This window comes from Lipotes vexillifer, unplaced genomic scaffold (genome assembly GCF_000442215.2).
Source record: "Lipotes vexillifer unplaced genomic scaffold, Lipotes_vexillifer_v1.1 scaffold230, whole genome shotgun sequence".
NCBI lineage: Eukaryota > Metazoa > Chordata > Mammalia > Artiodactyla > Lipotidae > Lipotes > Lipotes vexillifer.
The window spans coordinates 5,736,905-5,747,335 of record NW_006775143.1 but is presented as its reverse complement, the minus strand read 5'-3'; the positions used below and the strand labels follow the sequence as shown (position 1 = coordinate 5,747,335).

The 10,431-nt window shown below is 36.4% G+C and overlaps 1 protein-coding gene across 1 annotated transcript in view; it reads right to left on the bottom strand.

The window, feature by feature from the left end:
* The window catches only part of LOC103077330 (zinc finger protein 420-like), a 46,621-nt gene extending 36,610 nt beyond the window's left edge, over positions 1-10,011 (bottom strand). The window contains exons 1-2 of the mRNA XM_007449806.1: positions 9,880-10,011; positions 4,357-4,483 (exon numbers count right to left, since the gene is read on the bottom strand). Coding sequence (XP_007449868.1) covers positions 4,357-4,483; positions 9,880-10,011 — 259 coding nt within the window. The remainder of the gene's footprint in view (positions 1-4,356; positions 4,484-9,879) is intronic.
* Positions 10,012-10,431: the final 420 nt, after the last annotated feature.

The window sequence follows — 10,431 nt, the reverse complement described above, 5'->3', positions numbered from 1 at the left end:
CCAAAAAAAAAAAAAAAAAAAAAAAGTTTTATATGTAACCAGGCAGATTAGAGCACAACTACAGGGAGAGGATTTCAAAGTACATGCATCTTAAAGGGTCAGATGACATTAAAAAGGCACAAGATAAGATAGACTCTATTTAAAGGGGACAGTCCTCAGAAGAATAGCAGTTTCAAAGGGAGACAAAAAGCAAAAAAGAAGGACGAAGTACCCTCTGGTAACTGGGTGGTGGCAATGGGGAAAAGAAAAAAAAGAGGAAATTTAGGGTCCTGGAAGACAAAAGAGAACCACAAAACCAGAAAACTCAAAACTCCTCCTTAATCACAGAAAGGAAGGAAGGGAGGGAGGGAGAGAGAGAAGAAGAAAGGACTCTGCTCAAGTCCCTGAACTTTGCTATATTAACAGAAAAGGGATCCATAAAATGACAAATCTCATAAAAACACTGTGATATGATAAAATGAAAAGAAAAAGTAAAGTCCATAGAGAACTATTACATAAAATCAGGAAATGAATTTGTGCAGAAATAAACAGAGAAAATTGTCCCCTTCAAAAACTTGCCATGAAACAAAAGAAAATTTTGTTTGAACTCCAGGCAGAATTAAATATACTCAAACAAGCATATCAGGACACGGAAAACCACCATGAGTCAGAACTTCAAAAGATAAAAACCAAAATGAACAAAAAACAGGGAGAAATGAAAAAGAATTGATTGAACTCAGGGGAAAAAAATGGAAGATTAAATTACAAGGTGTGGTCAGGAAGCAAAGAAAGGAAATAAAAATTTAAGAAGTGGCACTGACTAAAGGAAAGAAAACAACCAAGATAATAAAAATGACATAAAGAATCAGATTAGGGTTTCCCTGGTGGCACAGTGGTTGAGAGTCCACCTGCCGATGCAGGGGACACGGGTTCGTGCCCCGGTCTGGGAGGACCCCACATGCCACGGAGTGGCTGGGCCCGTGAGCTATGGCCACTGGGCCTGTGCGTCCAGAGCCTGTGCTCCACAACAGGAGAGGCCACAACAGTGAGAGGCCCGCGTACCACAAAAAAAAAAAAAAAAAAAAAAAAAAAAAAAAGAATCAGATAAAAATGGTCATAGAGAATGCAGTGGAAAAGGAAGACAGGAAAAGAAGGAATAATATTTCTATTACTGGAGACCCTAAGGAATTTTTTTAAGAAACAAACAAAAGATTATAACTCCAAGACACTTCACACTGAAAGGTGAGAAAAACAGAAGGTGATTAGAAAGAATATGAATATCATTCGGTAAGTTACTTTGAAAGAGAGCATACCTAAGAATGCCTGAGTGCATGAGGAGAGGAGTATAAGCCCACTTTGGGAGAATGGAGTGGTAAAGATATTAGTCAAAGAGATGCTAACTAATTAAGAAGTGTCCTAAATATGTGGGCTAGATAAGATTCAGAGTATAGGTAGGAGGATTACCTATTTCTCTAAAAGTCAACTAAAGGAAAAGGATTATGTGGGTGTTTGATATGTAGCAGGGTCATTTAGGTATTCCACAAACCCACATCAATTATTTTCAGCCATTTGTAAACATCTATGGCCTTCAATAATAATTTCCTAAAAAATACTTCAAAGACAAACATATCACTAATCAATATGAATCTTCCTTGCCTGCCTCCCATTTGCCAGGTTCTCAACTTATCTGAATAGGCCCAATTTGACATTTCTCCCTCCTCCATCCATGGTTCTCCTTGCTTAAACAAGAAGATTACATGTGAATTCAGAGACTGATACCCTGTTTATGGGAAATAATTTAGGACTTGGGTGTTAGTGGATAAACTAACCAACCTAGAACTCACATCCATTACATATGTACCAGAATGGCTAAAATTTAAAAGACTGACATTACTAAAGGTTGATGGACTTGGGTGTTAGTGGATAAACTAACCAACCTAGAACTCACATCCATTACATATGTACCAGAATAGCTAAAATTTTAAAGACTGACATTACTAAAGGTTGATGGAACTCTACTACATTGCTAGTATAATATAAATTGGTATAATCTCTTTGGAAAACTGGTAGTATCTACTAAAGCTAAATATACATATACCCTATGACCCAGAAATTCCACTCCTCTGTATATACCCAATAGAAATGATATGCTTATTTCTACCAGAAGGTATGTATAAAAATGTTAATAAGCACTTTATTCATAACTGCCAAAATCTGAAACAACCCAAATGACCATCAACAGTAGACTGGATAAATTGAAGAATTATTGTATACTCATTAAACAGAATATAATACAACAATAAGGAGCAACAAACTACTGTCACGTGCAATAACATGAATGCATTTCACATATATTATGTTAAATGAAATATGCTAGACAAAAAAAAAAATCTTACATACTGTGTGATTACACTTACATGAAGGTCAAGAACAGAATTAATTTATGGTAATAGAACCACAAGTTGTTATCTCTGAGGAGGTAGGTAAATGGTAAGGGAGTGGGTCAAGGGAGACTGCTGGGGTGCTGGAAATATTCAGTATCTTGATCTGAGTAGTGGTCAGGTAGGTGTATACATATGAAAAAATGCATCAGCTGTGTAATTAATATTTGAACACTTTATAACATACATTATATCACAATTAATTTATAAAAACCAGAACTTCGGCCCAGCCCATTGTCTTCAGCCTCTGAAGAATGAGCAGGATGCAGTACCCATTTTCTTTCCATCCAAGTTCACTGGAGAGGTAGAAGCACAGTATTTGGTACTCAAAATTAATATTCTTTTGACCTTTATAGGTTGAAATGAAGCTCTTTAAGCATTCAGAGACGCAGTAGCTTTTAGCAAAATATAAAGGAAAGGCAGTCAATTGGGTACTATGGTGGGTTTAATATATCCCCATAAATTCTTTGACATGCTTGCCTTCAGGAAGTAGAGCTTATTCTGCACCCCTTGAGTGTGGGCTGGACTTAGTAACTCACTTTTAATTTATTTTTTTAACATCTTTATTGGAGTATAATTGCTTTACAATGTTGTGTTGGTTTCTGCTGTATAACAAAGTGAATCAGCTATATGTATACATATATCCACATATCCCCTCCCTCTTGTGTCTCCCTCCCACTCTCCCTATCCCACCCCTCTAGGTGGTCACAAAGCACCGAGCTGATCTCCCTGTGTGATGCAGTTGCTTCCCACTAGCTATCTGTTTTACATTTGGTAGTGTATATGTGTCAGTGCTACTCTCTCATTTCCTCCCAGCTTACCCAACCCCCTCCCCGTGTCCTCAAGTCCATTCTCTATGCGTCTTTATTCCTGTCTTGCCCCTAGGTTCATCAGAGCCATTTTTTTCTTAGATTCCACATATATGCGTTAGCATACGGTATTTGTTTTTCTCTTTCTGACTTACTTCACTCTGTATGACAAACTCTAGGTCCATCCACCTCACTACAAATAACTCAATTTCATTTCTTTTTATGGCTGAGTAATATTCCATTGTATATATGTGCCACATCTTCTTTATCCATTCATCTGTCGATGGACACTTAGGTTGCTTCCATGTCCTGGCTATTGTAAATAGTGCTGCAATGAACATTGTGGTACATGACTCTTTTTGAATTATGGTTTTCTCAGGGTATATGCCCAGTAGTGGGATTGCTGGGTCATATGGTAGTTCTATTTTTAGTTTTTTAAGGAACCTCCATATTGTTCTCCATAGTAGCTGTATCAATTTACATTCCCACCAGCAGTGCAGGAGGGTTCCCTTTTCTCCACACCGTCTCCAGCATTTATTGTTTGTAGATTTTTTGATGATGGCCATTCTGACTGGTGTGAGGTGATACCTCATTGTAGCTCTGATGTGCATTTCTCTAAGGATTAGTGATGTTGAGCATCCTTTCATGTGTTTGTTGGCAATCTGTATATCTAGTAACTCACTTCTAATGAACACAAGAAGGTAGAAGTGATCATGTGTGATTTCAGAGACTTGGTCATAAAAGGCACTGTGACTTCCTCCTTGCTCTCACTCTATCTAGGAGCAATTAGTTGCCAGGTCGTGAGAACAGGCCCACATGGCAAGGAATTGAGATCTCCAGCCAATGAACAGCAAGGAACTAAGGCTCCTGTCAACAGCCACGGGAGTGAGTTACCTTAGAAATGGATCCTACAGTCCCAGTCAAGTTTTCAGATGGATGCAGCCCCTGCTAACATCTGACTACAACCACACAGGAGACCACAAGCCAGAACCACCCAGCTGAGTTGTTCCATATTCCTGACCTACAGAAATTGTTTGTAAAAAAATGTTTACTTTAAGCCACTATAATAATTGTTATACAACAATAGGTAACTAATATCAGTACCCTCTGAGGGAAAATGTCCTTACCCACTGAAACAAGGTTGCTATAGTTCTCCAGCATCACATCCTTGTACAGGTTTCTTTGAGCAGAGTCCAGCTGCTGCCACTCCTCCTGAGTAAAGTCCACAGTCACATCTTTGAATGAAACAGATCCCTGTAACAGAACATTCCTATTAAATCTAAAGTGAAAAACACTGAGTGATGTATAAGAGATGTATGAGAAATAATTGCTGTTTTCATCATGCAGGGTTCATCACAAAAAGTTAAAGAAAATGTTTACCATGAGGCCAATTTTGGGTTCTACCATGTGGGAGAAGTCAAACTCCTACTAGAAAAACTTTGCCATTGAGAATCATCCATTCTCTTTCCATCAAGCATGTATTAAGCACCTATGTGACCAGCACTATTTGGTGCTCAGGATACAAGTATGAATAAAACACAGCAGGTTTGCAGACTAGTAGATGGAGGCAAACAAGTAAGTATGTAAATGCTATAAGATGTTAAATAGGTTATGACAGAAATAGGAAAGAAAGAGTGATTCTATTTTGGGCTTTGTAAAGTTATACAAAATGAATAATGAAAAATGTAAAAATAAAAAGTTTTAAATGTAAAGATAAAATAAAAAGTTTTTGAAACATAAAAAATGAATAGTGTTTTCTCTGGTAACCTGTGGAGGAGGGAGAAAGATCATTCCAGATGAAGAGTGGAGTAGGAAAAAGGCATGTGAACATGAAGAACATGGTAAATTCAAGGACCTGTGAGCACTTCAGTATAATGCTCTCAAACGTCATTTATTCACATACAGCCTTCAGAGGTTTTACCATATCTGCATGTCACCTGCGCTATTATTGACTTAATAGTTTTAACTCAACAACTTCTTTACTTAAATAAATGTATTTTAAAAGGAAACCACTAAAGGGAAAACCAGTATCACTTGTCAGAAAACGAAGATAACAACAACAGTAATCTGCAAAGCAAGTATATACTGGCGAAATGCCATGTATGAGATTTGCTTTAATATGTGCAACTCTAGAGAACAGATAAATAAAAGAAGAGAAAGAGGAAAGATGTCAGATTGGTAAAATATTAATTGTTGAAAATATATGAGGAAGTACAAGGGGTTTATTATACTGTTCTCTATATTTTTATATATGTTTGAATTTTTCCATTAAAACACTTTAAAAAATTAAATAAAGCAGAAACCATTGTTTTTAAAGTTTAAATTAAAATAAAAAATGTACGTAATATTTAATCTGCTCAATTTTTTAAAATGCATATCTAGACATGAGAAAAATGAAATAATTTTTGATCAGTTAGTAACAATAAAGTGCTAATGAACTCACTGTTCCTTACTTTTCAAACCATGATTAAGTTCTACCTCAATAAGAGCACTCTATTTTAAAATTTGATCTTAATCAAATCCAACTGAGATACTTCTGAAAGACAGTGTATGAGGAAAGGAGAGGAATCAACTAAAACTCCTTGGTTTTTGGTGTAAGCAACTGCATCCCACTGAAGTCCAGGAGACAAGAAAGATCTGGTCTTGGTGGAGGGAGAGGTGGAATCAAGAATTCTATTCGTTCAACAATAAAAAGACATATGATTCAATGAAAAAATGGGCAAAGAACATGAATAGACATTTCTGCAAAGAAGACATGCAAACTGACAATAAGCACATGAAAAGATGCTCAACCTCATTAGTCATTAGAGAAACAAATCAAAACCATAATGAGATACCACTTTACCCCAGTAGGATGGTTATCAACAACAAAACAGAAAATACAAGTGTTAGCAATCATGTGAAGAAACCAGAATCCTCATAAATTGCTGTGCAATTCCTACAAAAGTTAAACATAGAATTACCATATGACCCAGAAATTCCACTCTTAGGTATATACCTAAAAGATTTGAAAACAGGTACTCAAACCGATGTTTGTATACAAATGTTCATAGCAGCTTTATTTACAATAAAGCCAAAAGGTACAAACAACCCAAGTGTCCATCAGCAGATGAATGGATAAACAAAATGTGGTATATCCATAGAGTGGAATATTATTCAGCCATAAAAAGGAATGAAGTTCTGATACATGCTACAGCACAGATAAACCTTGAAAACATGCTAAGTGAAATAAGCTAGACACACAAGGACAAATATTGTATGATTCCACTTGCATGAAATACCTCGAATAGGCAAATTTACAGAGTCAGAAAGTAGTTTTAAGTTACCAGGGGCTGTGGGAGGAAGGGAAGAATGGGAGTTATTGCTCGTTGGGCATAGAGTTTCTGTTTGGGGTGATGAAAAGGTTCTGGAAATAGTGGTGATAGATGCACAAATTGTGAATATAACTAATACAACTGATTGTACATATAAAAATGGTTTAAATGGCAAACTTTATGTTATATATTTTTTACCACAAGGAAATCTACTTGCCCCATTAATCTCAAGGTATCTATTATAATTGACATGTAAATGGCAATAATGGGTAGGCAACTGGACTTCCGTGGGGTGACAGTTGCTCCTAACAAAAACTGAGAAGCATGGAATTCAAGCTGAGAAAAGAGAGAATTAAGAAGTGGGGAGAGGAATGTAATAAACAGTGAAAATATGGATGGTCAATTGATCAGAGGTCTGTACAGAACTGAAGAATTGCTGGAGTCAAGGTACTAGATAATGAGCTAGAAATAAAAATAATGGCCAACGACAATGAGAAGCCCGCGCACCACCACGAAGAGTAGCCCCCGCTCACCGCAACTAGAGAAAGCCCGCACACAGCAACGAAGGCCAACGTAGCCAAAAAATGAAAGAAAGAAAAGAAAGAAAAGAAAAGAAAGAAAAGAAAAGAAAGAAAAGAAAAGAAAGAAAGAAGGAAGGAAGGAAGGAAAGAAAGAAACGAAACAAAGAAATAAAGAAACAAAGGAAAAGAAAGAAAGGAAAAGGAAGGAAGGAAGGAAGGAAGGAAGGAAGGAAGGAAGAAATAATGGCCAGAGAGTGAAATGCTTGGAGCTATTGGTAATTATAAATCTGGACTATGACTATGGGAGTTGGTGGCTGAATAAAGGAAATGAGGAGATGCACTAGTACCAATGGTACTGTGACACTGTGGTTTATAATAAAGTATATTTGGTCCTTATCCTGTTCCTGGCACAGAGCTCCTAAAAACCCTTGAATTTTCTGTGAGGAGTGGGATAAAGGTATCTTTTGTTATGTTAATTAGGTATCTTTGGAAAGCACCTAAGTATGGGGGCTAGTTGCCAGGGAAGCCAACTGTGAATAGAGGGTGCTTTTTTTTTTTAGCCCCACTCCCTGATTTCTAGGGAGCGGAGCAGGGCTAGAGGTTGAACAAATCACCAATGGCCAATGATAATCAATCACACCTACATAATGAAGCCTCCATAAAGACCCAAGAGGAAAGGGTTCAGAAAACCTCCAGGGTGGTGGACCAGAATGCTTCCATGTGTCACATGCTGGTCCCCAAGCTCCTTTGTTCGGGACCTATGAATCTCTTCATCTGGCTCTTGATTCATATCCTTTAATATCCTTTATAACAAACTGGTAATCTAGTGAGTAAACTGGTTTCCTGGGTCCTGTGAGCCCCTGTAGCAAATAAATCAAAACAAAGGAGGGGGTGGTGGGAACCTCTGATTTACAGCCAGTGGGTCAGAAGCACAGATAACAATCTGGACTTGCAACTAGCATCCGAGGTGGAGGGCAGCCTTGTGGAACTAAGCCTGTAATCTGTAGGATCTGATGCTTTCTCCAAGTATGTAGTGTCAAAATTAAGTTAAACTGTAGGACACCCAGCTGGTGTTGGAAGACTGCTTGGTGGTATGGAAAAACCCACACACTGAAATTGGGTACAGAATTATAGGTACAAAACCCAGTAGTCCTCACAGATATAGAGAACAAATTAGTGGTTACCAGTGGGAAGAGGGGAAGGGCAATATAGGGGTAGGGGACTAAGAGGTACAAACTATTAGGTATAAAATAAGCTACAAGGATGTATTGTACAACATAGGGAATATAGCAAATATTTTATTATAAATGGAGTATAACCTTTAAAAATTGTGAATCACTATATTGTAAACCTGTAACTTATATAGTACTGTATAGCAACTACACTTCAATGAAAAAAAGAAGAAAAAAAACCCAGTAATCCCCAAACTTTTAAAATCAGAAACCATGATATTGTGATATGATAAGAAATATATATTTTAGTCTTCTCCCTGGCTCTTGGTCATAGCTCCTAAAACTTTTGTAATTTCCTAAGCAATAAAGGTACCAGGAGCATCTTTTGTTCTAACATTTGATCTTTGACTCTGATTTTTTGACAGAGCTCCTAAAATTTTTGGAGTCTCCTGGTTGACACCAGCATATTTTGTTCTAAAGAGGTGAATCTTGGTGAGACCTTTTTCAGTTAAAAACAAAAAAAAAAGCACACACATCAATAATATACACCTTAAAAAAACCCCGTAAGTTATATATAAGTAACTCAATACTGAGATATTATGATCATAAAAAGATATATAAGTAGAATTTCTCATCTTTTCTCTCCATTTCCCAGGGGATCATCTTGCACATCTCCTAAGGAATGCATGCTCCCCACTTTGAATACTACTATGCTGAAGCTATATGCTACACAATGGGAATAAACCAATGGAACATTATAGGTAAAAATCAAACAATATATACCTTCAAATAAAAACATTTAAAACTGTATGACAATCACAACCACTAAGATGGTATGCTATATATGTTTAGAAAGTTTTTCCTCCTTTGACTCTACAGCTGGCTAGTAGCTGAGTGATAAACCAACAGAAATTAGCAAATTCACTTGATCTCCACTATCCACCAAGCATGCTCACTTGATATACACTTCGAGGTTCTCAATCTATTGCATTTTAAAGGAAAAATATCTGATTATTTATTGGTCAAAAACTGCAAATTAAAATTATTTTAAATTTAATAAAATTAAAATTAGCATTACCTTTAATGACATTAATCCCCTCGACTAATTTTACAAACTCCCAGAAATGCTGCTTCCAAAATTACAGATTTTATTCATGGATCAAGCCAGACTGTTTGACAGCTGTGTACTTGGCCCTCTGATTTTACTGCCTAGAAATTGAATTCTGCCTTGTTATTATACCCTATACTTATTTGGAGAAATGGTTTAAGAAACAGCCAGGGAGAAAACTGCTATGGAATTTATCATGTGTTGGTAAATGTTAAGGACACTGACTACTACATCATATGCATGAAGTCCCATCAGGAGAATAACTTCAAACCAAAATGCAAAAAAAATCTTTACTATCTTCAAGAAATTATCAAATTTAATATACAATGTAAATCATATAATTGCAGATGGTATGCTCAACTTTAACTCTGAAAGATCCTACAACTTGTATGACTATGTTCCAAGTTTCCTTGGTCAGATCTTCTATTTTATTTTCCCCAATCTCTCTTTCCATTTTTTCAGTTAATTGAATTAATTCTTTTAAACTGCCTCAAATACAGTGGAAAACAAAATGGGGTATAAATAGCTCACTTACCTGAGACTTGCTCATTTTCTGTTGCTCTTCAGAAGCAGTAGATAACTGTACAGACAGAGCTGGGATGAGCAGGGAGGGGAAAAAGAAGATAGCTTTGAGAGTCTGAGCCTGCTCTGTGATTCCCACAACCATGAGCCTATGAACTCCTATGATCAACTACATAAAAGACTACCCTTTAGAGACTGCTCCTTTCAAATATTCAGAGACCACAAAGAATTACACCGTGATAACATCAATCTATTAATTTACAGTTCTGAAAGGATCAGGACATGATGTTTTTCCTTTGAGAATGTGAATGTTTGTATTTCATTATATGTTTAGAAAGTTTTCCTCCTTTGACTCTACAAATCTACTATTAAATATTTATTCTAAAAAAAATAGGCATGGATATACACAAAGATGTATCTGCAAGAATATTCATCACTATGCTGCTTTATCACCTAAAAAGTAGAAACCACTTAGATATTTGACAATAGGGATTGGTTAAATCAATTACTGAAAAAATAGAATACCACACAGTCATTAAAAATGTCTTATAAAAGTATTTACATA